At 35.2% G+C, this 17,130-nt stretch overlaps 1 protein-coding gene across 3 annotated transcripts; it reads right to left on the minus strand.

The window, feature by feature from the left end:
- Positions 1–2,791: 2,791 nt before the first annotated feature.
- LOC113232876 (collagen alpha-1(III) chain-like) lies at positions 2,792–15,436 on the minus strand. Of its 3 annotated transcripts, XR_003310662.1 has the most exons (10): positions 15,166–15,436; positions 10,729–10,919; positions 10,355–10,468; positions 9,862–10,123; positions 9,622–9,720; positions 9,286–9,360; positions 8,965–9,096; positions 8,601–8,749; positions 3,236–3,340; positions 2,792–2,828 (listed from the first exon to the last, which is right to left on the minus strand). XR_003310662.1 is itself a non-coding variant. In XM_026467748.1 (9 exons), the coding sequence occupies exons 1-9, from the start codon at positions 15,258–15,260 to the stop codon at positions 7,440–7,442; spliced, it is 1,128 nt and encodes a 375-aa protein (XP_026323533.1). In that variant the 5' UTR covers positions 15,261–15,436; the 3' UTR covers positions 7,375–7,439. The 3 variants fall into 3 exon arrangements, 2 of the variants coding, with proteins under 2 accessions (XP_026323533.1, XP_026323535.1); XM_026467748.1 differs by lacking the exons at positions 2,792–2,828; positions 3,236–3,340 and adding an exon at positions 7,375–7,450; XM_026467750.1 differs by lacking the exons at positions 2,792–2,828; positions 3,236–3,340; positions 8,965–9,096 and adding an exon at positions 7,375–7,450.
- Between the last annotated feature and the right edge of the window lie 1,694 nt (positions 15,437–17,130).

The raw sequence follows: 17,130 nt of genomic DNA on the forward strand, positions 1-17,130 counted from the left end.
GCTTATCCCAGCGTGGACAGTAAAACACCCTTATAATTTGAACGACGGACCGACTAAATCTAGTTTTTTGCGACTAGAACCAACTAAATAGCGACTTTTTTCTGGCTAGTCAAATTTCAAAAACTCGACCATGGGCACGCTGGAATAAGGCACACCTAAATTTTGATTAGTCTGACAGTGTTGGGCAAAATTGTTGTTGGGGTAGTAGTTGGATGCAGCCACCACGAGGGGGTTAGGGTGGTGAGGAGCAGAGTCGAAGTATTTCCTCGATGCCTGTTTCAAGAATTGGACTATTGTGGGGAGCCGTAAATCTATGTGGAGTTTAGTGTTGCGCAGATACCACGGGGCACCCGTCGCGTTGCGCATGAATCTATTTTGGAGAGCCTGCAGGCGGTGTATAAGCGCGGGATTTGCCTGAGCGAATGCGACCCTGGCGTACGTCACGACTGGGCGGATACAGGTAGTGTACAATCTCACCTTATTACGAAGGGAGAGTTTGCTATGCTATGCTTGTTGAGAAGGGGGTGGAGCCGGCTCATAACAAAGAGGGCGCGATCGCGGACGGTTTTCACGTGTGTTTTGAATGACAGGTTCCTGTCGAGCGTAACTACTAAGTATTTGACCGTGTTCACCCAAGGGATTAGGCGGCCAAAGAGCGAGATCGAGGGTGTTACGAACAACGGTAAAGCACAGCCTTAAATAGCATGCATGACACAAAACGCCTTGCATAAAGCATTTCGACAGGTCCTAAGTATAAGGGTCAAACTAACAATTTGATAATTTTCACGTCTTTGTGGGAAATGCTTCATTTCATCATAATAAGAATCGTTTCCCACAAAAAAGTGAAAATGATCAAATTGTTAGTTATGCGTTGCCCACTTGTATATTCCCAGTGAAAAAACTGGTTTATTGTATTAAACGTACAATTGTTGCTTAAAGCCTAGCCAACGAAACGCGTCTTGTGTGTGTGCCACATTAATTCAACACACATTTGACTATCCGCTAGTATTCAATTTTTTTTAATTTAGATGCTGGATAATTGTAATATTCTGAAAATTAAAAGAACTAGCTTCTTTTAAGTGGATATGTCTATTAATACTACAAATGATGGTTCTTGAGCCCACCTCCCGTATTCCCATTAATAACTTTCGCTCAAGTTATTTTTAGCACAGTAACAGCCGAATGGGGATCGATAGTCTGAAAGGTTGTATGAAAGTATTATTTCCATTGATTTTTAGCTTTCCCTCCTACGCGGAGTTATTTTTACTGCTGGCATTACAATTTAAGTGCCATTGATAAATTTTCTTCAGTTATACAATGAAAGCACCCTAATTAAGCATAAATAAATATTGATTAGCGACTCTTCGACTTTACGGTGATTTTGCTATTGTTAGAATAAAGTAAATATTTTTTTGACAAAACATCTAATTTTACAGTTTTTTACAAACTTAGGGATGCATGGTATCGATTATTATATTATTATGCTTAGCTTGCGATTGTTATATTGTTTACTAAATTGCTTTAACAGCAAAGAAAAAACATTATAATATTACCGTACATTGAGATTAAATTATTCAAAGTCAAGTCAATATTCTAAACACGGATAGAAAAAAAGGTCTGATTTTTATTTAAATAATATATTATTTTAGTCTTTGAAATTTGAAAAATAAACCTCAACTTTTGTATATGAAAAAAAAAATCTGTTTTCCAACTACAACGCCTGGTGACGCGCAAAGACTCTCGCATTAGTGCGTCCGGATCAGTGTGGTCTGACGCCTCACTGCGCCCAATTAAAGCGCGCCGACGCGCGTAGCCGCTCGACTGCAACCAAGCGTCGACGCGCGACTCCATACTTGCATAACACAAATTTGTACCTTAATAATGAGAAAATAGACATGAATATGCTATAGGCGAAAAACAACGCGTCGCGACGCTTCGACTATGCGCCAGTGTGAGTTGAGCCTAAGTCTCCGTGATAGAAGACTGAAATTTGTATGGCGGCCATCTCGTATATTTTTTACTTCCGGCGGAAAGTGCCCAGTGCTCAAATAGTCCCTCCATCTAACATTTTTTTTATATTTTCCACATTCAGGTGTTCTCGTCTATTTTCCCTTTGATTTGAGACCTATCCGCGTACAACTGTATAAATGTCTTTTTCACCATATAGGAAAGTCTTCGTTCTATTTCTATCAGTGAGTCATAACTTGTAGCTTCTATAATAAAGATATAAACAAAACATTTGCATATAATGAATAAAACAAAAATATCTTTTGAAATAAATTGGATGACGTAAAATATTTGGCGTGCTATTTTTTCAAACGTTAATTAATATGCGTGTTAGTATAATTATGTGCGATAAATAGTGCATTAATAATTTGTCATGTACCCATAGATTTAGTAGATCTATGCCTGTACCGAACAAGGGTGAGTGGATAAAGCCGCATGTACTTGGTGTTGCCAGTAGTTCTTTACCACTAAATCTGGACATGAAGCATTTTGTCAGTTTAGCTTTTGGCACTATTTAGATTTGTTGATCACACGAATGTGCGATCAATGTCGCAAGTATGTTGGATCACAGAAGTAATGGTTGATCAATCAAAACATCAATCAAGTTCTGCACAAGGATGTTACATACCACTCTACTAATCCATCAACAGGCTGATATCTATTGCTATCAGGTTCAAATAATACCACTTCGATCGCTAAGAGCATTCCCGACCATATTGGAGATTTGAAATAAAACAATCCCAAATATTATATACATAAAACTTTATTACGACGCCCAGTCTATTATTTTTTCTTCCTCCAAGGGCTACCAGCAGGTTTTCCTGTGAACAAACAATAATGATTAATAATTTAGGTTCATGTCATCCTCTCGCCTCACCGTTCCAGATCTGTGTTTCGGGATCTTCTATGCAGACACTTAACCCTTCTATATCGATAGTGTCAAGGGTAGACGGGTAAATACAACTGATCTTTGAATGAGTTATGGCTATAGCCATTTTAAAATGGAAGATACAGATTCGTTGATGAAAGCAATGGTTTACTCGCTGATGATCAAGTTTTAGCTCCGTTAAATATTACCCGTAACAGAATCCTCGTGTGTTTTGATCGGAGTGTTGTGGGATTTTGACGAAATAATATGTTTCGCACGAATATCGATGTCAAGCATTAAAACTAGTCCGACAACTTGAAGAAGTTGGAATTGAAGGTAAAGATACTAACATCTACGTACGTGCTACTGCTGTTTTCGTCAACCCATGTATGCATGTTGCTGTCCTACAGTGGAATCCAGTTCAATGTCAGGATATTGTCTTCACAATATCATTTCATCCATATTCTGAAACATAACAATTATTATGACAACCGTTTCACAATGACGGAAATTTTTACATTTGTAATAAAAGTTTAGTGCAAGCAAGCCTGTCAACTCCGGAAATAGGCAAATAGGTGCATAAAAATCTTATTATGCTACTTTTGTTTTCTAGTAATTTGTATGGTAAATCCTAGGCTTAAAACTATAACCTGCCTAAGACAATATGGAAACAGAGTAAGTATTTAGATTACCTTAGAACAATTTATAGTACATTGTTATGGTTTGCTATATCATCTGACGTATATTATCGTCTTGACGTATGTAAATAGGAATGAATAATTACCACCGATTTTACCATTTGTACAACTTTTTCAACGCTTATGGATACTTTTAATAATGTGCATTTCTTCATGAATTTATTTGTTATGTATCCGTATCCTGTCTTACAACTAAAATAACTGAAGTATCCTGATACTTCATACTTATTTATTTTTCAGACTTTTAGAAGTGCAATATCTTAAAAAGTGGCCTTTGATTCATAACTACGTACGCATAGGACCCTTCTGCTAACGGCGCGCTCTCAGCATAGAACTTTGATTTGATTACCTAATTTCTTAATCTTTGCCTTCAGTTAAGTGTGTAAAAGATTCGATTGTACTTACTTAAATTCTAGATTACTTGTGGAAATCTTATACTTGACTATTCAAAATTGTTCCATCTTTCTGGTCATGCTAAGAAAGTATGCTTCTACCTCATTTGAGTACCTATATTTGAAATACTTACATCTACATATTTGTAACTATTTTCATATGTATGTCATCAGAATATTAGTCCACATTTCAATTTTCATATTTCGTAATACGCAACACATAAGTAGAACATTAATTCTTATGAAGAGCCTATAATTAATTACCTACTTGTAAGAACGTTAAGTGCATTTTATACCATCGAAAAGAAGCTTGTCGACTTGTTAGCAGAGTACACAAAGTTATGTGGTTGAAGAATGTCTATGTAGCCTATAATCATCGCAAATGCTAACCACAGACATTTGATATATACAGGTTGATAAAAAAACCGCTGACCATTTTAAAGGGGCATACTGTATAATGGCAATAAAAATACATGTTCGGTTTTTTTTTTCAAATACTTTAAAAATAAATAACTTTCGAAGTTTCAGTTTTCCGAAAAATTGTGAACAATATTGACACCCGATGATTAGCAGACTCCGTTCCGTCACCACGCGTTAAAAATTATTGGGGAATATTAACATAAAAAATTATTATTTTTTTTGTGTTATTTCAATAATGTGTTCTATTACGGAATCTTATGCACAAGAAAAAAATGGACAGTTATTTTTTTATCTCCCAGTATACAGAAAATTTACATATTAAGAGTATGATGCGTTTGAGCTTTGTGTATAAAATATTCCACTTACGAATATAAATGATACAATAACGTATAATTTACTGCTTATTTTTTTGCCAGATATCCAACTATCGATATCGAAATGAGAACCGTGGACCTCAACGCTCGAACCTACTAGTTGTCAAACCTTTTAAGGTAGAAATACGATTATATTACAAACTATAACTAATAAGGTACTCTTTGTATCTTACCGTATTATAATCACATATTTTCTTTTCCATTAACCATGCTCAGTGATGTGGAGTGCAAATATCCTGTCATTTTCGATCGCTCGAAGTATATTTGGCTGCTTAAATTAGTGGATGTGATAATAAATTAAACAGTACAGTTATTGTTTAGTAATTCATTGCAGATAGTTGAAACTTTAGTAAATGGAGACTAATCCATTAAGAATATTATGAAAAGAAAGTGGCAAGTTATTTAGTATTTTGTCTATAGTTTTCAACACTGAATAATTGTTGTTTTTAATTGTATTATTTATGAAATAAACACCCAACTTAAAGGCTGACAAGTCACTTTATGACCCCAGTGTAACTCATAATTTATTAAAAAAAAGTGTAGGAACACACCCATGATTTTAATCATTAACATCTGTGTTTTTCAGCAAGTTCGTGAAAGAAACGCTGAAACTAGAGGTAATTGTTTAGAGAATAACCTTGATAGTCTTAAAGTCTATGTTTATCGCAAATACCCAAACTTTCTTGTAGTAGAAATAAATTCCACAACATAATTTGGGACTAAATGTAACTCATCAACCTTTATATTTTGCCCGACTGTAAGGTGCGGTTATCTTTTGGTATAAATTTTGCAAGCAATGAGATATACTACAGAAATGCACTAACTACAACATTCCTCTAATGATACGAGTGACAGTTTATAAAAAAACATCCAGTTATAAACTTGGCGACCAACTCCACCTTTCTGTAATAACACACTATAATAGTTATTATTTAAAATACCTCTTTCAAAACTTTTTTAAAAATAATTAAGTGCAGTCATCATAAAAATATTGATGTCTACTCAGATGTTAGATTATTACAATTAAAATTTAATTGTCTTTCTGTAACTTCTTTCTTAGTATTAATACTCTTCAAAGCAAAAAATGCAACATTTATTATTACAATTTTCATAACTAACTACCCCTAAAAGGTGTTAAAATGGGCTTTTGCTACTTCTAAAAATATATTTGAAAAACCAAATGACTTTTCTGTGTTAACGAAATACGTTGTTTACAGAACTTATAATTAAGTGGACTTTTTGTTCTATTTCTGTCTTGGTTACAGATCTAACAGTGCTTATTGATATAATCCAAACGGAAACAACCTGCAGTCGTCTAGTGTTATAATAAAGTCACGTCCTGTAGATTTTGAGATTAAAATAATTTAAGAACATTTTCTTATATCAACATCAAATAAATATCATATAAAATAATAGTTTAATATCTCTTGATAGTTAAAGCAAGAGAGTATTATTTACGTACATACACATATCAAATGTAACTTTCAATATTGAACTTTCTAAGAATGTAGAATTGGCTCAAAAGTGCCAGTCATGGTATAATTATTATGGAAAAATAAATTTTATTAGTTATCTCTAATTTTATTGTGCATATCACAAGAATGCAAATATATGTGTGCAATTAGTTCTTTAATAGACTTGTTAATAATAATAGGACATTTACTATATTTGTACGATTTAGTGTATTTTGTTATACACATATCTCTTCTAATCCAGACTTACCTATTTATTATAAGGTTATTATTATTTACCCAAGAACAAAATTATTAACTTCAGATCACACTCATATTCCTAAATCTGCAGAATGAGATTAGTCTTCCTTGTGCTGATTATTTATGTTCTGCGTTAGTTAGCTCACATTGTGCAACCTGCTACATGTTGAAAATTTAGCTCATTTAATCAGAGCAGGGAGTTTGATCTTTTTCTTTATAAAAAAAATCGCATGAAACTCTTACTTTCTATATTTCAAACTGGTTTGACAAATAAATATACACAAGTTACTTAATATTTTTATTACGAATTTAGTTCTTAACATCTAATTGCTATGGTATCTAAAATACCATTCAGAAATTACAATTTATGCCTAAGGGAATTTAACGTATCTATTAGAGTCACTGAAATTTGAGATGTCATAGACTAATAATGTACTTTACAAGGGCTCTGAACACACGTACAAGTATCCACTTATAATTGTTACATTTCTATTCATTTATCTCTAGCATTGTGACAGAATGGTGTCTTCAAAATTAAGTTAATAGGTACCCTACCTATTCCAAAACAACATTATGTATAATTTGATAACTATTTTAAGTACATAGGACAATTATTTATTCCAATATAAATAAAATTCTGCTCACATAGAGAAAATATTAACCAAGTTTGTTTATATTTATACAAGTTCAGAACCCTTCCTCTTGTCAAATAATAACGATGTTTAACATCACACCTTTAGTCAGAAAATACTGTTTGTTACTATAACATAAAATTCTTGTTTCCTTTATGTAAAAACGCATCATTTCGTAATATACCTCTTATTCTGAATTCTTGATGCTCTTATTTAGCACAAACCAGTATTGAATGGTAGTATATTCCAATAGCTTCATAAAAATGTTGTAGACTATTTCATTTGTGGCGTATTTTAGAAGCTTATTGACGTATCTTTCTGTTAATATGAAACAGATCACCAACTTCCTGTAATGGAAACAATTAAATATGTGCTTTAAGAAATTACTATTTAGAAAATCTTTGGTTAGTTTTGATTAATTTCAGTATGTACTTGGAGTAATAATATTTCTCGTTTGGCATCTTCACTAAAATAGCACTTCATTTGGTCTGATCAAATATTTCACCAGTTTTTTTCTTAAACCACATCTGAGCATTCTGCTGTTGGCCCAAAACGATCACTAGTTATAATACTGCAATAAAATTAAATACTTGTTTGGTATTTCCTAATCATTTGTTCTTAAAACTTTGGTAACGCAGAAAATTAAACTAAAGTACGTTCGTGTGGTATATACCTTGCTTGTACATAAAGCTATACCTAAATTTAGTAAAATACTTAACTTTGGTAAGTACTAAATACACACAAGTCTACCTTACTACACAAAACTAAAATTCCTGTACCATATTTTTTCTTTTTTGGCGCCGTTACTTTAATATTTTGACAGAATATTGTCTACTACATAATAATATAGGTAATAATATTTAGGGTCGCATTCCAGAACTCTACTCAATGCTCAAGTCAGGACTTGAGTATGATTTAAAGCACCAGAAATCACACACAAGTCTTTGCCATTAGCGTTGTATTTCCAGTGCTTGAAATCATACTCAAGTTCTGACTTGAGCATTGAATAGAGTTCTGGAATACGACTCCTAGTCATTTATTGTCTCAATTTTGTGAAACAATTGTTAGTGAACTATGTGGTATGTTGTCTGCAATGGTTAAAAACAATGTTTTAGTTTCACTACATACATTGGCATTATTCAACCGAAATCTTAAATTTTCTATAGATTACATATTATTTCTATGTTTGTTAATCTTAGTTCGATTTTAAGCCAGTTTCCTAATTTTTGACACTCACATAGTGTAGGCATTTGTTGGTGCCTCTGTGATCTATCATCGCTTGTAGTTAAAATTTGATTTCACTTACTCTACTTATTTTCGACTAATATTTGCACACATCAGGTACTTGTATTTTGCATATTGTGTTTTATTTCATGTCCTATTTTTCATATTGCTTGTTTGTAAAGTTTGTACAAAAATTGTTTATATATAGTCCCAATTGCGGAAATATGAGCGTGTTCACCGGTGCGTCGAGTTAGTATTTTTTCCTGTACTTACCATAACTGTTGCTATACTGAGGTTGCTGTGGCTGATAGGAGTTGTATGCAGGTTGCGAGTAAGAGTCGTAAGCAGGTGCGGGCCCCCCGCTGCCATATGCGGGTTCAGCCGCGCCGTAGCCTGCGTCACCCGCGCCCCCCGCTACGCCCCTGTGCCATTTACATTTTTGTCAATACTTTTCATAAACTTTTTTGCAGGGTAGGTGAGGCAAAAACAACTCAACAATCGCGACGCGGTGCGATGTTGCGAGTGTTAAAAACGGACGTCCAAACAAAGCCAAAATCACGATACGGTGTGCAATAAAATTTAGTATCATTTCCAAATGTTTAGTATTAATCTTGAGTAGACTTGTTTTTGTACTCACCCATAGCCCTCATGCTCATAACCTCCCTGCCCGCCCGTTGAGTAGCCATAGCCTGATCCGTAACTACCCGAATTGTAACCCGACCCCGATTGCGCTGGCACAGGCGTCGAATAGTTATTGCCTTGATACGAGCTAAAAATTGAAAATGTACTCATATACTACAAGTGACGAGCCCAACATTGCTAATCAACATTTATTATATTATTCAGAATCTAAACTTTCTGCATCTATGTATCAGACGGCAATTCCTATCTTTAGATAGTGATCATCATTGTGTGACTGTGGTTCTTTAAATAACATGGTGGTCATTGCACGACTTACCCAGTGGTGCTATATGCCGGGGGTGCGTATGGATCCGCCGCCGCCGGCGACTCGTACGGCTGATATCCTGTGTGCCTGCAGATAAACACATGCTTAATATGGAGCTAGGAATACAATACTTGGCACTGTAGTGAGCATTCTGTCAGTTGGGAAATTAGCGTCATGTGTGTATCAGACGGCACATTCCTATCAAGATTCTGGCTCATCATGTTGCAAAAAAAACGTCCTGAAGGGATTGATTTGGTGTGGAAATTCGCGCTTTGTAAGACTCTACTCTGGACTGTTATGATACTCAAATTCATAAAACTAACTACTGTAAATGTTACAAATACTAACGATGGTGGTCCATAACCATTAGCTGGAGGAGCACTGTGTGGCGGTTGCTGGTAGCCACCGGTTTGCGGGGGGCGTCCACCACCACGTGGACCATCGAATCTGTCGAAAAATATGGCCATGAACAAACTTGTACACTTCATTTAATGTTAACTGATATGAAAATTGCACTGCTTTTGTGGCTGTGTGGATAAAAAATCCATTTAATTTTAGATTTATATAAACACTATTTTTTAAACCGACCTTCCTCGCTTGGGTGGTCCTCCTGGTCCTCCAAGTGGCGGGCCGCCTCCTCGCTTGAATGGTGGTGCTTGTTGTGGAGGCGCACCACCCTGATGAGGCGCAGGCGCTGACCTCGGTGGCATGTTTGGGGGACCACCCGGCCCTGGTCCACCAGCTCCTGGATGAGGCCCAGGGCCTGCGTGAGGCGCTGAACCGGGATGCGGACCTGGAAGGCCGCCTGGGGGACCACCAGGTAGTCCGTGACCACCACGTCCACCTCGACCTATAAATTTGAACCAAACTTTGTAGATTTTACTAGGTAGAGTGGTACTTAAAATTATTATATAATAAATAAGAAAGATGCATGCTGACTATCAATAAATTACTGAAGTAAAGTATATAAAGTTTATTAACTAACAGAAAATGTTTTCAAATTTCATTTTTTATGTTCTTATATTTCCATAAGTAGTAAATAAGTGTCGTATTAAATGATTTATGTATAATTAAGTCTCACCTCTCATTCCCATTCCTCCTCGGCCACCTCTGTCGCCACGAGGTACAAAGTCTCCACGGCCTCTGCCACCCCGCCCTCGCATACCGCCAGGACCACCTCTGTTGAACCCTCCTCCTAAGATAATTACGATTCAAAATGATGATTTATTCAGAACAGAAGGGTAGGTAACTTACCCTGTTACAGTCAACTTTGATCCCAATAAATAATTTAACTTGCAACATGTACCTAAGTTAATCCACCTGAATTGATTTTATTTACTATACACAGAATCTAAAAGCACATAAACAAGTCCTACACAATAGCCTTATATGCATATGAAAATATTCCGAGAAACATGTGGTAATTAGACATCATACAATTTTCATAACACATACTCTGTGGAGGTGCTCCTCTAGTTTCAATAGTAGGGACTGGATGTGGGCCTGGGCCCTGTGGGCCGGGAGGAAAGCTGCGGCCGCCCCTGTCGCCGCCGCCGCCACGCATGGGCCCACCGCGAAAGCCCCGTGGACCTCCGCGCATTGGACCACGAGGTGGACCACCTCTCATTCTCATTCCTGGTCCGCCACTGTGGACATCACCAAAGTTACACATTGGGCACAAGATAACCAATAAATATTATGTATATTTATTTTCTTCAATTGTTGTTTATGAAAGAAACTTTTGAGGCAAAAGGAATTTGGTAAAAAGCTCTTCAAGAACGTCCACCACAGAGATCCTAGTTTGAGGATAACACACATCCTAGAAATAACTTCTTACAACTTTGTTTAGGTTATGCTCCCTTAAATAAGTTTCATTGCCTAATGAAAAGAGCAGAATCTCCACTATTGTAGGAGTTATATTGTTCAAGAGGTCATTATTGTCGTTCACCATAATACTTATAACATTTCTTCAAAACTACTGCACATAGTCATTTTTAACCCTGATGTTGGCAGGATCATTATGTAAATCGATGGAGCCATCATAAGAAATTGGTATTGTAGGAAATAGAAATACGGTGTTAGCTAATTAAATTGTATACCTACAGTAGTCGCAAGAAGGTACATAATGTGGTGTTGCGCTAGGTTCTAGACCAGTCCAATGTCCAGGATAAAGAGGCAGCAGAATTTGTTAAAGCTAGACTTTACCCTTCTTTGGGAATCCCAACAGCTACTAAGGTCATCTCCAGGAATGCAATGATACATCCTGGAGATATCTGGCTACAATGCCAATGGTCTGAAACACTAGCCTAGCCTGATTAACGCCTACACAACCAAGAGCCGAGAGAAACTCCGACATCAGGCAGGCATAATCTCAAAATGTTGACTAGGGTTGTCTTGGGTGATTTGAATTGGGTGTAACCGAAGGGTGCAGTGGAAATCCAAGAATGTAGAGTTAGTTTCAAATAGCAAATTGGCACTGATATTTTAGTTGAATATTTTGTCTAATTAAATTAATTTCATTACAAAAAATTACGATATTCGTTGTCATCGATATTAAAATCGCACTCGAACATCCCTAATCTCATACAAGCACTTGCTTTGAAGTTGTCGTAAACACGTGACCTAATAGATTTTATTATTTATTTACTTACAAAACTTGTACTTCTGAGCACATGTCACAAATATTATAGCGCATTTTACGGTTGAAAACACTGAAAGAATAGATTTATATCTGATTTCATAGAATCACTGTAAAACGCAGCCCTGGATACATTCGAAGTCTAACAGCATGGACTGTAAAAGGTGCTAGGAATGATTTTGGATTGTTATTTACATAGCACTAGTTATTATTTTATTTCATTCGTACTTAAAATTAGTAGAATTATAAGATTCAGTGCTAAAATTCATTCTTTTAAATTTACCTTAGATTATGGAAACCAAAGGACATGTTACATTGACATATATAAATCAGATATTATATGTATATGATGCATTTAGACGGCGAAAATATAAACATTTTATTGTCTGTGTTTAACTACTGCGTGCCGTGGTAAGCTACAAGAGATAGCACTACATTGATTTATGTCAAACACGGGAATCGAAAATACCTAAGTAACATCATCCCCAATACCAACTGTCCTTATTTTACGATTTTTGGAGTACCCTTTGACATCCGTATCATATCAGATCATTTGACATCAAATGTCAAAACCAACGTTTGTCCAAAAGTTTTAGTAAATTATTCGCATGAATTGCAATGAAATGGACAAAAATATTAACAGTGAGAACAATTAAGTATTGATAAAAATGCGTCGCTGCAACATTAAGGGGTGCGGCAGTAGAAAAAGCGAAAATCAACCGAATGTTACATTACACTGGCATGTGTTATTTTCTGCCTATAAATCATACAATAGCCGAAATATCTCATGTAATTAGACTCATTTAAATAGTTTATTTTATGAATAAACTACTTTAGATTGCCTGTTTGTTATTTTGATGATTGATGATAACAATTATTTTGACATAGTGTTGTTCTTGTAAGCAGACATATTATTGATATTCTGTTATTGAAACAATCCACTACGAGGTTTTATTATTTCATTATTATTATTTTTAAAGTTTACCTACAAATGAAAAAATAAGAAAGAGCGGTTGGAAATTTTAGGACCACCGAACAAAAACATTGGATCAAATACCATTTTCGTTTGTTCACTCCGTTTTGCAGAGTCAAATTTTAATAAACTTTGAATGTAACTATGTTAATGCAATTTCACCGTTACATTTATTGGTAAATAACTTTATATTTAATTTTGATTAAGATGGCTCATTACTTGCCTAGTAATAATAGCCTAGTATTAATCATACTTTGATTACAGTAAACTACACAAATTTGCAAACATAAAACACAGTAACAACAGTTTCAACATTCAAGCCATACATTTGCATGTCGATATTGATTATGATATATGATTATGGTACAACACTGAGTCCGCCATTTGTGGTCGATATTTTTTGTTTAGGTAGGGACATTTTTCCGTAGATAAGGCACCTCCTTTCCTTTATTTTTTTCCATCCTCTAAGGTCAATATTCATTTTATTTTTATTAATCAAAAACAAAACTGTAGGTATTGAATCTTATTGTATAAAAATGGTTTTGTAATTCTAAAATACTCTACAATTTTTAAATAAAAAACAAATTGAACATTAAATTTTCCCGCCATTTTTGACTAACTTCAAAGTGGTTGGATGAGGTTAGTGATGTTAGAGCACGATTTTAATACCGATATCGACGAATTTTCGTAATTTTTTTAAAATGAAATTTATTTAATTAGTCATAATTTTCTACAAAAATCAATGCCAATTTACTATTTGATATTAACTCTCTATGACCTTGAATTTCCACAGCATCTTTCGGTTACACCCTGTAGATACTGTAAATTCTGCTATAAAGCGACTTTGCATCTCCTAACAAAATTGCCCTCTTAATAGTGATATGTAACTTACTCCAGCCTCATACATATGTAACACTCCCTATATAGAAGACATACAACTATATTACTCAGAGACCTGAGTAATTACGCACCAAATTGCTGTGACAGCCACTTGAAAATCCTATAATTTACCTAGTAAGGCACATCTAGTCCACTTTGTGACCAGTCAAAAACCTAGTAATGCACCTCTAGTCCACTTTGTGACCAGTCAAGTACCTAGTAAGGCACGTCTAGTCCGCTTTGCGACCAGACAAAATCCTAGTAAGTCACTTTGACCAGTTCAAAATATAGCAAGTATTTGTGACTTGCTAGGTTTTTAAGTGGTTAAAGTGTCATACTGGATATTTGAATTAGGAAATAGTGCGCAGGAAATGTGACGCGGCAAGTGACCTCAAACTGTTTTACAAAACAATGAAATGAATATATACAGAGTCGAAAAAATCAATGAGATATGAAGGGAACTACCTTAAATGCTTATGATAGTTCATTTTACTTAAACAAAACATTCTTTCATTTTTCTTAATATGAATTACTATACTTCAGATTGGTTGAAAAGCTAGCCTGAGCTGGAAAACAAATCAATTAAAAATTCCAGTTACTATCTTATTGTACTAATCCACAAGATCAATGATAAGTATAAAACCTCTCCAATAAACATTGATGATGATGATGATGAGTACAATTAAAGACGTCCATGAAAAATGTTTAGTATGTGACTACAGAATTTTTCTCTTATTATAATACCAAGTGACAAGACGAACAACTTGTGCGCTTAGTGGTAAACTACACGCCTGTCCATAACAGTTGCAGTACTACTCAGCGCTTTAAATCACAAAGATCTAAAAGCTGCCACTGTGTCCGACACCCTGAGATATAAGTTGACATGTACCATGTGCAATTGATTTCACCAGCACCATTATCCTTCCAAACATATAAGTGTAATCATTTTTGTGACATCAATTTGTTGATTGGTTCCCTACCTAATACTATTACTATTTTTACATTGAAGGGTAAATTGTTCAGGGCCAACCCTGATTTGTGTTTTTTGGCTCTCTTGTAAAATTTTGTCTAAAACAATTACTAGGTTTGGCTCTGGGGCAGCCGACAGGTTCTTTACTTTACTTCTTTAATTACCGAGTCTTGCCTCCACAATTAGTGGTCCACAGGCCCTAAATAAGCCACCCTAACAATAATAAGACTTAAAACAGACAAATTTGTAAAATAACTACAAACTTAAAGTGTGCAGTTTGGAACATAACCTCAATTCAACCACGATCAATATTTTTTAGGGACATGTACTTACACATGTACTGTGTTGGATGATATAATTGTTATAAGTTGAAATGATGATACATGGATTGGTACTGTATAAGATGAGTAAATAGGTATTGTAAATCCTTACCGTCCACGCATATCGAACCCGCCTCGCCCTCGGCCATTCATTCCTGGCGGCCCGCCGCGGCCACCACGCATCCCACGGAATGGTGGGCCGTCCATTTCAACAAAACTGTTGAACTGCACACGTATTTACAAATATTTAGTTGGTAAAAACCTAAAATGTCTCTATACAATTCTATTAACTGCAGCTATAAAGATTACACGGCGAAATTGCAACAAAATGGCGGGTTAAACGAGCTTGACAAACAGGCAAAGGCGGCAGAGCGGAGGGAGGCGGAGGGCGAACGAACGAAATAGGAACGAAGTCGAATGAGGTTAAATTGAACGACTTGTTTAGTGTTACCAACACCAACAGGCTGTGTCTATTAAATGGATCATTGATGATCATTCACTATCCTGCATTGGAGTCCGCCTTGTCATGTGCCGCGTAATGTAGGATTTTGAATGTAGTCGCAGCGTGCAAGCCGTCCTGCAATCTTGCAATACGTCCTGCGATACTCCGTAGTGTTTAAGCAATTTCCTGCCCACGCATTAAACTCGAATTTTATTTTATTCTCTTTCGATGACGGTGATAAACAAACATTAATTGGTATTTTTTATTACCACTGGCAACTACTTTGATATCTTACATTCCATTTGGAGCCCGTGGCAACAACAGGTTTTTTTATCCCATTTGACACCACATGGTAATATGTGGGTTTTTTCCCATTAGTCGCCAGTAGAAATAACCACTAACACACTGAGGCAGTGTAAAAAAAATCAAGTCACTGACATTGACAAGTATTAGCTTATAGGATAGAAAAAAAATATTCTTGAGTAATATTGGTTTGTGATTGACATCAACGATATATAAAAATGGCGGGTTTTAATAGTTACATTTTATACACGAATTCATTTTCATATTCTATGTGAAAATTACGGTTCTTGTCATTGGTTGAAACAATTATAACGTGAAATACTTTCACATATTATTTGTAGCATTTAACGTTTAATGCGAAACGCGAAATAGCTGATTGGTTTATTGATGTTAAATTTCACGTTTGAGTACGCTAAGCGCTAATGCTATACTCAGCATTTAGCAAGTATTATAATTGTAGTTATATTGTAAATTATAGTTTTGGTTACGTTTTAATACGATTTTGAGCGAATGGTGGAACGTTAGCAAAATTTCGTCTGATGAAGCTATTTAAATTAAGATATAATTAAGTACTTGGATTTATTTAGTTACTTTAGCGTGTGTTTAATTAATAAGTCGTTGTAATATTTGTATATAAAAGGACGAGTGTGTGCGTTATTATTAATTATTATGAGTGTAATTTACTGTCACCGAGTGTATAACCAGAAATAGAGACGAAATAAGGGCCATATATTCCTGGTAACATATTAGCGATACAGCTCTTATAAATATCAACTCCCGTTTGCACTGAAATAGACAGGCCAACTACTGACCTGTGCGTACGTCTCCATACGGAGAATTAGAATTGGAATATACATTCCAAAAAATATTCTGTATTTATTGTAATAAAGATAATATCTCTAATAATGTCGTGCTGTTCTATTCGGTGGTGTGGGAAAAACAGCAAAACATCTAATTACAAAACAAATTGAATCACATTTCATCGATAATTAATTATTAAATATGTAATTTTGCAATTTTCGTCCATTATAACAAATCTCAAGATAACTGGTCGATTTGAAATGAAACATTTGACGACACCCGTCAATTGTTTCGAACTCGGGCTAGCCAATCGGGGCGCAGTTGTCACGTTTGTGGTTGTCACAGTAATGTTATGGCAGAATAGTTTTCAAACAAATTAAATGACATTTCGTCTCTATTTTTGGTTATATACTCGATGTTTACTGTAAATAACCAGTGTAAAGTTTTGTGCAAATTGTAAATAGTAAATTGTTAAAGTATGAAGGGAAGCTCATTGATTTATCGTCTATAACCTGTAACCACTATATTATG

This window comes from Hyposmocoma kahamanoa, unplaced genomic scaffold (genome assembly GCF_003589595.1).
Source record: "Hyposmocoma kahamanoa isolate Upper Pololo Valley unplaced genomic scaffold, ASM358959v1 78, whole genome shotgun sequence".
Classification (NCBI taxonomy): domain Eukaryota; kingdom Metazoa; phylum Arthropoda; class Insecta; order Lepidoptera; family Cosmopterigidae; genus Hyposmocoma; species Hyposmocoma kahamanoa.

Coding starts and splice junctions, on each gene's coding strand:
- LOC113232876 (XM_026467748.1), bottom strand. CDS start 15,260: ATGGACGGCCCACCATTCCGTGGGATGCGTGGTGGCCGCGGCGGGCCG. Junction 10,920..15,165: donor GGGTTCGATATGCGTGGACG/GTAAGGATTTAC, acceptor TGATGTCCACAG/TGGCGGACCAGGAATGAGAA. Junction 10,124..10,354: donor AGGAGGAATGGGAATGAGAG/GTGAGACTTAAT, acceptor TCAAATTTATAG/GTCGAGGTGGACGTGGTGGT.